We start from the raw sequence: 9,559 nt of genomic DNA, 5'->3' as shown, positions 1-9,559 counted from the left end.
GGCGACGTCGGCAAGCTGGAGGCACCGTGGGCGGGCCCCTTCAAGGTTATTGAAAAGCTCCGCTCGGGCGCTTATTATTTGGAGGATGAAGACGGGCGCCAGCTGGATCGGCCGTGGAGCGCGAATCATCTCCAGCCTTATCAGGCAGGGTGAAAGGTGCACTAATGTAACTTATTTTTGCATATATTTTGGTCGCCCGTACCCTTGTAATGCAGGAAGCAAAATTAATTCAAAGGATGGCCAATGGGTTTGTCGAGCGGTTGAAAGTTAGCCTTAAAAGGCCGTCGAGCTCGGCGTTAAATATCGAGAGACCTCTATAAGCGTCCGGCGGAAGATCGAGCCGACGTTAAATATCGAGAGGCGAGGCCGTCTATAAGCGTCCGAGTAGAAGACCGCCGTTTGGCGTTAAATATCGAGGAGCGGGCGTCTATAAAGCGTCCGGCGGAAGACCGTCGAGCTCGGACGTTAAAAATCGAGGCAGTCGGGCGTCTATAACGTCCGGAGCGGAAGACCGTCGAGCCGACGTTAAATATCGAGAGACGAGCCGGCGTCTATAAACGTCCGGCGGAAGATCGTCAAACTCCGGCGTTAAATATCGAGGCGAGCGGGCGTCTATAAGCGTCCGGCGGAAGACCGCGAAGCTCGGACGTTAAAATCGAGGCGAGCCGGCGACTATAATCGTCCGGCGGAAGACCGTCGAGCTCCGGCGTTAAATATCTAGAGGCAGGCGTTTATAAGCGTCCGGCGGAAGACCGTCGAGCTCGGCGTTAAAAATCGAGAGAGCAGGCGGCGTCTATAAGCGTCCGGCGGAAGACCGTCGAGCTCCAGCGTTAAAATCGAGACGAGCGGTCTATAAGCGTCGAGGAAGACCGTCGAGCTCCGGCGTTAAATATCGAGAGCGAGGCGGCGTTTATAAGCGTCCGGCGGAAGACCGTCGACTCCGGCGTTAAAAATCGAGAAGGGTGTCTATAAGCGTCCGGCGGAAGACCGTCGAGCTCCGGCGTTAAATATCGAGGGACGAGGGCGCGTCTATAAACATCCGGCGGAAAGACCGTCGAGCTCCGGCGTTAAATATCGAGAGCGTCTATAAGCGTCCGGCGGAATACCGTCGAGCTCGGCGTTAAAATCGAGACGAGCCGGCGTCTCGTCCGAGAGGAAGACCGTCGAGCTCCGGCGTTAAAAATCGAGAGGGCGTCTATAAACGTCCAGGCGGAAGACCGTCGAGCTCGGCGTTAAATATCGAGGCAGAGGCGGCGTCTATAAGCGTCAAGCGGAAGACCGCCGAGCTCCGAGGCGTTAAATATCGAAGATGAGCGGCGTCTATAAGCGTCCGGCGGAAGACCGTCGAGCTCCGGCGTTAAATATTGAGAGCGGGCGTCTATCCGGCGGAAGACCGTCGAGCTCGACGTTAAAATCGAGAGCCGAGCGCTATAAGCGTCGAGCGAAGACCGCCGTCGAGCTCCGACGTTAAATATCGAGAGACGAGCCGGCGTCTATAAACTTCCGAGCGGAAGACCGTCGAGCTCCGACGTTAAATATCGAGAGACGAGCCGGTGTCTATAAACGTCCGAGCGGAAGACCGTCGAGCTCCGACGAGAGACGAGCCGGTGTCTATAAACGTCCGAGCGAAAGACCGTCGAGCTCCGACGTTAAAAATCGAGAGACGAGCCGGCGTCTCTAAATAATCCGAGCGGATTAAAGCATCTAATGTCCCGTGACACGCGACTTCGATATCGTTCGATCGTCTCTACGCTCCGATTGGCCTAGTATCCAAAAGTACTTGGCATTGGGTAAACGAGCTCTACCATCAGAGAACACGGTATATTTCGCCGAGCGGGGAGATCACGACGATTACTTTGTTAAAATCCCTTATGGGGGAGCACGAGAAATAATAATGGGCGAGCCGATAAACACACATCTTGGTTATGAAAGGAGACAGCAAATACAAGGAAAACATTGCATCAAAGGTAAAGCTTTAAGCCGAGCGGCCCAATTACAAAAAAAAGATGATATCCAGGCGGGTGGCCGAATTACATAAAACTACTCAATATAATCATAGAGGTCCCTGGGAATGTTATTCAGAAGCTCCACTTGATCGCCAGCCGGAATAGTAGTAGACTCCGGAAGAAGACCCTTAGACTTCAGATAAGTAGTGGTGGCGGTCATAGCCAAGTCGAAGGCTGTGTATATCCGCTCGCATATTTTCTCCGAGAATTCAGGCGAGCGGATGTAGCTCTGTCTTAAGGCAGCAATTCGACTCGGCTCGGCATCTTGATATTCTTTGAAGGTCGCCTGGGAGCTAGTAAGGGCCTCATTCAGAGTCTGGAGCTTGTCCGCGTCGGCCGAGCGGCCCGCCTTCTCCTTGTCGAGCTGCTCTGTCAACTCCTTTATCTTCAGCTCCAGGCCCCGAGCCTCCACGTTCTTTTTCTCCAGATCGGAGATAGTTGTATTTTTCCGAGTGGTGGCCAGGGTTATTTTTGTGTCGAGCGACTTGACTTGTCGCTCGGACTCGGCCAAGGCGTGGGCCTGATCGGCTGTCTTCTTCTGCTCGGCAGCCAGTAGATTTTGAGTTTTCTTCAGCTCCTTTTGCAGCTCAGAATATGAAGGGCCTGAGGGGCGGACGGACCAACTGTTGCTTTCAGTTGTCGCAGCTCTTCATCCACCAAGGCCAAGCGGTTGGAAACCGCAATTTCCTCCACCCATCTCTGGCAAAAGAAAATTATGGTTGTTAGATGCCGATCGGATAGAATGCATACAAAACTTCGCAGAGAGCGAACTTACCCCCGTGGCCTCCCGCATGTGGCTATTGGCTAAGTTTTGGAGGGGGATCAGCGCAGTGCGTGCCCGAGCATCGACCCACATCTCAGCTAGGGGCCCTTTCAAGGTGATGGTGTGCTCGGGCGCGGTTGGGCGGTCGACCTCTGGAAGCAGCTCTTCAGTCGGGAGATGAAGAGTGACCCGAATCGTGCGGCCATGACCGGGGGTCGTCCGACTGGTGATCGGAAGGGGATCAGAAGCCAACGCAGAAAACTGGGAATGAATGGTCGAGAGCTGGGCTGAGTGGCGAGCGGGCGGAAGGGTGCTGATTGGAGTAGCCTCCACTGGAGCAGCTGGCTCGTCCCAGTCCGAAGGCGTCCGGTCGGACGAGATGGTTTCGGTCTCTGGCGCCTTGCCCCGAGCAGTTGCAGTGACCCGCTCGGATGGTTGGACCGCGGAGGTTGCCGACCGCAGGGGAGTCTCCACTCGGCGCCTCTTTTGTAGAGGTTGCTCCTCCTCCCGAGCGGAACCTTCCTCGGGGGCAGTTGGTTCTCCAGGAGGGGTGGCTCCGCTGGCCACGTTTTGCGGAGAAGCGGGAGCGGCCGACTCAGCTTGAGTCCCGCTCTCTCCTTCGTGGGATCCGACTGGCTGGATACCCAAAGCTTCCATTTCTCTGGCCACCGCGGCTTCCAGAGCTGCCGTCTTTCTCTTCAAAACGCCGGCCATCACCGAATGCATGACGATATCCGCTGCAAGGGAAAGAAAAGAAATCAGTTAGCAATTAAAGCAAATGCCCAAGCAAAGTTCTTACCGAAGCCGGTCGGAAGAGGAGTCCGTATGGGACTCAGGACGAAGATGTACATCACTCCTTTGTGCAGAAGCTTGTTGATGTCAAGTCGCAGACCGGCTAGTATATTTGCAGCGTGGAGATAGTCCGGTCGGGTCTTGAACTTCTTCAACTCGGGAGTGGGGGGTAGGCTGACCTGCCACTGGGTCGGGAAGTTGGCCCGATCGGGCATACGGATGTAGAAAAAATAATCCTTCCAATGTTTATTGGAAGTAGGTAGCTTGTTGAAGAAGACTAAGCCGGGTCGAGCTTGGAACATGAAGGTGCCCGGCTCGGCTTGCTTAGGGTAGTAGAAATAAAAGAAGACCTCCGGTCGGAGGGGGATGTTGTGAATCTTGAACAAAACAACAACACCGTAGAGGAGATGAAAGGTGTTGGGTACTAGACTGCCGAGCGGCACACCAAAAAAATTACAAACATCTACGATGAAGGGATGTACAGGGAACCGCAGACCGACGGTAAATTGGTCGCGGAAGACACAGAAGGCTCCGTGCGGCGACCTGTGCGGCCGAGCGGAAGGACCGGCTAAAAGAAGTTCAAAATCGTCAGGAATATCAAAATTATCAGTCAGGATATCAAAGTCACGCCGGTCGAAGCGTGACTGCATGGTTGTGTACCATGGCCCAAGGGACTGGTCTTCCGGATGAAAAGAACTAGCCATGGTCCGATCGAAAGGAATCAAAAAGGCAAAAGGAGGAAGACAGCGAACGAAAAGATATCCCGAGGATGAAAATATGGAAAAGGAATGTAAGGAAAGCACTGGAAACAAGGAAAGATGGCCTTACGATGAGAAGGAGCGGAAAGAAGGCGTCGTAGGTCGTCGGAAAGCAGAAACGGAATCGCCGGAGCTCCAAAGCGCTGGGGGCAGGGGTCAAAATCGCAAAGGAGGATGCGAGAGAGAAGGAAACGAAGGATTTATAGGGTGGAGGTCGGGCGGTCTCCACCGTCGGATCCAGGTCACGGGAATCAAAGCGTGCATCGGGCCACCGCCGCCGTACGATGATGGCATTGTGCCACGTGGCATTCGACCATTCGAAGCATTTAATGAACGCATGCTCAGCCTTAATGTTGAAAATTGGCACAGATTACGAGGAGATCCGATGAAGGCCACTGTTGATTCACTCAAGGCCATCTCTGCGGTAGGCCGATCGGAGGATACTAGCACGAAGGAGCCGCCCGGCCAAACTCGCAGTCCAGTCAGTCGGACTTTCGCCTCCTTCGACTAGACTTGAAGGGGAGGCAAGTGATCCGGCGATAAGAACAGGGGACCCTCGTTGTAAGGGATCAACGCCACGTGAAAGTCAAAGAGCCGGACGGACCATCGGAGAAGGTTGGACCAGCTAGGCCGACCGGAGAAAGGGGGGCTGACCAACCGGGCGGCCGCCCGGTGTTTAGTCGAGGGCAAAAGGCACCCCTATGGAAGTCGGGGTTCCGGCGCTCATTGAACGAGATCGTAGGCCGAGCGGACGGCACGCTCAGCCGAAGGCATGAAACATACTGCTAACGGTCGCCACAAAACACATTACCAAAAACTTCCCAAGTGGACCATCATATTTGGCCGGTCGGACGGAAGTCGGACGTGGGCCGGTCGGGTTCCCGGCAGGAGTTCGGGGAAACAAACAAAGGACATCTTCTGACAACTGGCATGCTTCGTGATATGGTTATACTCCAAATCACGCGACAGGGGGTTCCGCTATCCCATCGAGGACATGCTGGACTGTAGCAGTATAGATCAGGTAAGCTCACTGACAAGCCCTTACTGGGGTATGAGCTACGGACACGTGTACACCTCGGTGTGTGTGCACTTGCTTCTTTGCTACCCTATATAAAGGCCCCCATCCTTCACCGGAGGTACACATTCTACGATTCTTGGAGCCACTTTCTTGTTGAGCTTTGCCTGACTTGAGCTTCGGAGGGTCGTCGCCGGGAACCCCTTCCCGGCTCGACTTCTGTGCAGGTTCACCGGAGGTCCGGGCGGATAGTCAGCAGATCTACGTCAGCAGTCGGAGAGCGCCCCCGTGCCCAGCGTCCACTGATTCAGCATTCGGACAGGATCATTAATTAAATGACCAAATTAATTTTTTTATTAAATAATAAAAATTAAAAAGTATTAAGATTTTTTAAAAAATGTTTATTAAACCAATTAATCTTTTATTTAAAAATTTTATTATTTTTTTAAAAAAATAATTAATTTAGTTATTGATAGAATTAACTAATTTTTTTTGTCAGTTCAATTTATCTATTTTTTCGATTAGTTGAATTTTAACAAATTCGTTTGATTTTAACTGAATGTTGATCTTTATAGGCTATCAAAAGCATATTTAACCAAATGCTTAGTGTCGTAATACGCCTATTTAATCCCCCTCGATTGGAGCAATAATCACACCATTGGAACTCTCTCATTTTGGATAATCGAACGAACAGAGAAATATATTAATCATGGCGGACCAGGAAGTAGTAGCCAACAATGAAATGGCTTCTGATGCCCCGGCGGCGCCGGCGAATCCCCGGAACAAGCGCTTCGCCGTCGCCTCTGCCTTGCTCGCCTCCATGACGTCGATAATCTTGGGTTATGGTAATATATATATATATACACATACATTCGTCGATCTAACGTTATAATTTGATGAAATTTAAAAATCGACTGTTTAAAGATATTGGAGTGATGAGTGGCGCGGCGATATTCATAAAGGAGGATCTCAAGATAACTGACACGCAGATTGAGATTCTGCTGGGTATCCTGAATCTCTATTCGCTGGTGGGTTCTTATGCCGCCGGATTCACCTCCGATTGGATTGGACGGCGGTACACTATCGTGCTAGCCGCTGCCTTTTTCTTCGCCGGCGCCCTCCTCATGGGTTTCGCCACGGGCTACGTATTCCTTATGGTAGGGCGGTTCGTGGCTGGCATCGGCGTCGGATACGCTCTTATGATCGCCCCTGTTTACACCGCCGAGGTGGCGCCTGCCTCCTCCCGCGGCTTCCTCACCTCCTTCCCGGAAGTCTTCATCAACATCGGCATCCTCCTCGGCTACGTCTCCAACTTCGCCTTCTCTCATCTTCGGACCTCCATCGGGTGGCGATTCATGCTCGGCGTTGGCGCCATCCCCTCTGTTTTCCTCACCGTCGGGGTGCTCGCGATGCCCGAGTCCCCCCGCTGGCTCGTCTTGCGCGGCCGCCTCCGCGAGGCCAGCCGCGTCCTCAAGATGATCTCCGATACCCCCGACGAGGCGAGGCTCCGCCTCGAGGAGATCAAGGCCGCCGCTGGCATTCCCGCCGAGTGCGACGACGATTGCACCGTCCCCAAGGGCAGCGCCGACCTGGAGAAGGCGGTGTGGAAAGAGTTGCTGCTGCGGCCGACGCCAGCGGTGAGAAGGATGCTTCTGACGGCGGTAGGGATCCACTTCTTTCAGCAGGCATCAGGGATCGACTCGGTGGTGCTCTACAGCCCGCGGGTGTTCGAGAAGGCGGGAATCCGCGAGAAAAACAAGCTGCTGGAGACGACGGTGGCAGTGGGGTTCACCAAGACGCTCTTCATCTTGGTGGCGACCTTCCTGCTGGACCGGGTGGGGCGGAGGCCACTATTGCTGGGGGGCACCGGCGGGATGTTGTTCTCCCTGCTGGGGCTCGGCATCGGGCTGACGTTGGTGGATCACGGCCGGGAGGCCGCGGTGGGGCTGTGCGTTGCGTCGATCCTCACCTACGTGGCGTTCTTCTCCATCGGGATGGGGCCCATCACTTGGGTGTACGGGTCGGAGATCTTGCCGCTGCGAGTGCGGGCGCAGGGCGCCAGCATCGCGGTGGCGGTCAACCGGGTGACCAGCGGCATCATCACCATGACCTTCATCTCGCTGTACAAGGCCATCACCATCGGAGGAAGTTTCTTCCTGTACGCCGGCGTCGCGGCGGTCGCGTGGGTTTTCTTCTTCACCTGCTTGCCGGAAACGAGAGGGAGAACGCTGGAGGACATTGAGAACTTGTTCGCGATGGGGAAAGACAACGAGAAGGCGCCGGCAGATGGGGATGAGATGCCGGCGGCGAACTCTACTAGTGCAAATGCAACAGCCCAACGCTAGGAACACAGGCCACTAGTATTAAAATATCACTAAAAATATATATTAATTAATGTAAAGAAGAAAAAAAAAACCTAGTTCTTCCCTGTGTGTAATATTTTGTTGAGGAGAGAAGATCCAACCTCAGATTGTGTTTCTCTTATTTACGGTGATCTACTGTGACTAGTGGAAATCCATCATCTGTCAAATTAATCTGAATAAATGATGTAAAATTTGAATTACATTTTAACTCGAACCAACCGTTGTATCACAGCCCAACAAAAAAAAACCAAACTATAAGTTGAGAGATATCTAAGCTAAAAGTTTTTACTGGTCTATGTGGCCTATATATCTTATTGATCTTATCCACGAGTGTCGATGAGTGAATGAGTTTACTTTGTTGCCAACTTAATCGTCAATTGCTTGATAACAACTATGATGATGTGGTTCTACAAGCCTGAACGGTAGCAAATAAGAAGGAAAAAAACTTAGAATGACGGCAAGGGGTTCTCGACGTAGCTATTTCGATGCCTAAGTTAGAGGATGGAGAAGGAAAAGAGAAATGTTAGGCTTTAGACGTATGTGTGCATGTACCTTGGATGTCGGAAAAGGATCACTTTTTATAGAAAGATGACGTACTTTTTCCTTTTATTCAGATCTTCACGTTATCGTTATTTAATTCCTTAAATAATCCTAAACTTATTCACGTCACTATCTTTTTCCCGAAATAATCCAAAATTTACATAATGATTATCCTTTTCCTAAAACAATCTGAGATTTACGTGATAGTTATCCTTTTTATGAAATTGTCTTGCATTCCAAGTTGAGTCACCTAGGAGACGGGAGATCATGGAGTCGAGACATCAAGAAGTTGAGGTGCACCCAAAAGTCGGGGTGCGTCCAAGAAGTCGGGGCACACCCAAGGAGTCAGGGGTCGACTCAGTTTTTATTTTACTGGAACTACTAGCACAACTAGGTCACCATCTTCTCTTATCCATGTGGTGCCTACTAACTATCCTTAGGATCATAAGTCTCCTATTCAAGTCTAGTAAAAGGAAGTGAGAGTTCGACTGACTAGACTATTGTGTGATCGAAACAATTTCAGCCGTCTTGACTGTTTAAGCCACATGACGGATCTATTTTGTTTTTCTAAAGAAATTACGCATTAAATGTTAGCATGCCTAAGTCTTTATGTCTTTAAATACAATCACTCCTTTTAAATATGCCACCTGCATCATCCACCTCGATTCTTGAGCTTAGAATGTACTAGTGTATCTCTTAAGTTGCATCACATTATTGTAATATTACCTACAATAGAAGAGACTAAGCGTATTTTACCAGGTAATGGTTACTTGGATTTTATTTGTTTCATGTGCTTGATCTTATGGTGAAAGATTTGTCCTGCTCCTGTAACAACATAGATCCAATGATGCCTATTGAGCAAGTCGGACAATATTAAGTTAGATAAAAATGTCCCTACACACAATTGTTGATTCTGCATTCACTGTTTTTTATCTTCTTCGTCTCTGAGCTTTCCTTCTCATCCAATAAGTTGTTTAAGTTGGTCTTTACTATTCTTCTTTTCACCAGTCTTTGCAGCACACTCTATGGTCGAGGAATCTTCTTCTACTCCTTGGTATAGATCTACCTATTAGGACCAAAAGTAGCTAGAGGGGGAGGGGGGGGGGGGTGAATAGCTCGTCGCGTTCGCTCGGTGCACGGCGTTACTTGTTCCTTCAAAGATGTGCAGCGGAAAATACAAAAACAAACACACAACGCTAACACGGTTGGTTTTACTTGGTATCCACCTCACAAGAGGTGACTAATCCAAGGATCCACACCAACACACACACCCTCCACTAAATAAAACTCTCCTTTATGGTAACTACCAAGGGCGGAGAAGC

The 9,559-nt window shown here is 50.9% G+C and overlaps 1 protein-coding gene across 1 annotated transcript; it reads left to right on the top strand.

Moving 5' to 3' along the window:
• Window positions 1-6,085: 6,085 nt before the first annotated feature.
• On the top strand, window positions 6,086-7,679 carry LOC122031427 (polyol transporter 5-like). The gene is made up of 2 exons (XM_042590546.1): window positions 6,086-6,179; window positions 6,259-7,679. Exons 1-2 carry the CDS (start codon window positions 6,155-6,157, stop codon window positions 7,677-7,679), a joined length of 1,446 nt encoding a protein of 481 aa, XP_042446480.1. The 5' UTR covers window positions 6,086-6,154.
• Window positions 7,680-9,559: the final 1,880 nt, after the last annotated feature.

The sequence above is a fragment of the Zingiber officinale genome, chromosome 11A (assembly GCF_018446385.1).
Source record: "Zingiber officinale cultivar Zhangliang chromosome 11A, Zo_v1.1, whole genome shotgun sequence".
In the NCBI taxonomy this organism is placed as follows: domain Eukaryota; kingdom Viridiplantae; phylum Streptophyta; class Magnoliopsida; order Zingiberales; family Zingiberaceae; genus Zingiber; species Zingiber officinale.
Note: the sequence above shows the minus strand (reverse complement) of the source record. Positions and strands in the feature narration are given on the sequence as shown.

Excerpts from the sequence above, each read along its gene's own strand:
- LOC122031427 (XM_042590546.1), top strand. The coding sequence starts at position 6,155 with ATGACGTCGATAATCTTGGGTTATG. Across the intron at positions 6,180-6,258 it reads GTCGATAATCTTGGGTTATG|ATATTGGAGTGATGAGTGGC; the intron begins GTAATATATATA and ends GACTGTTTAAAG.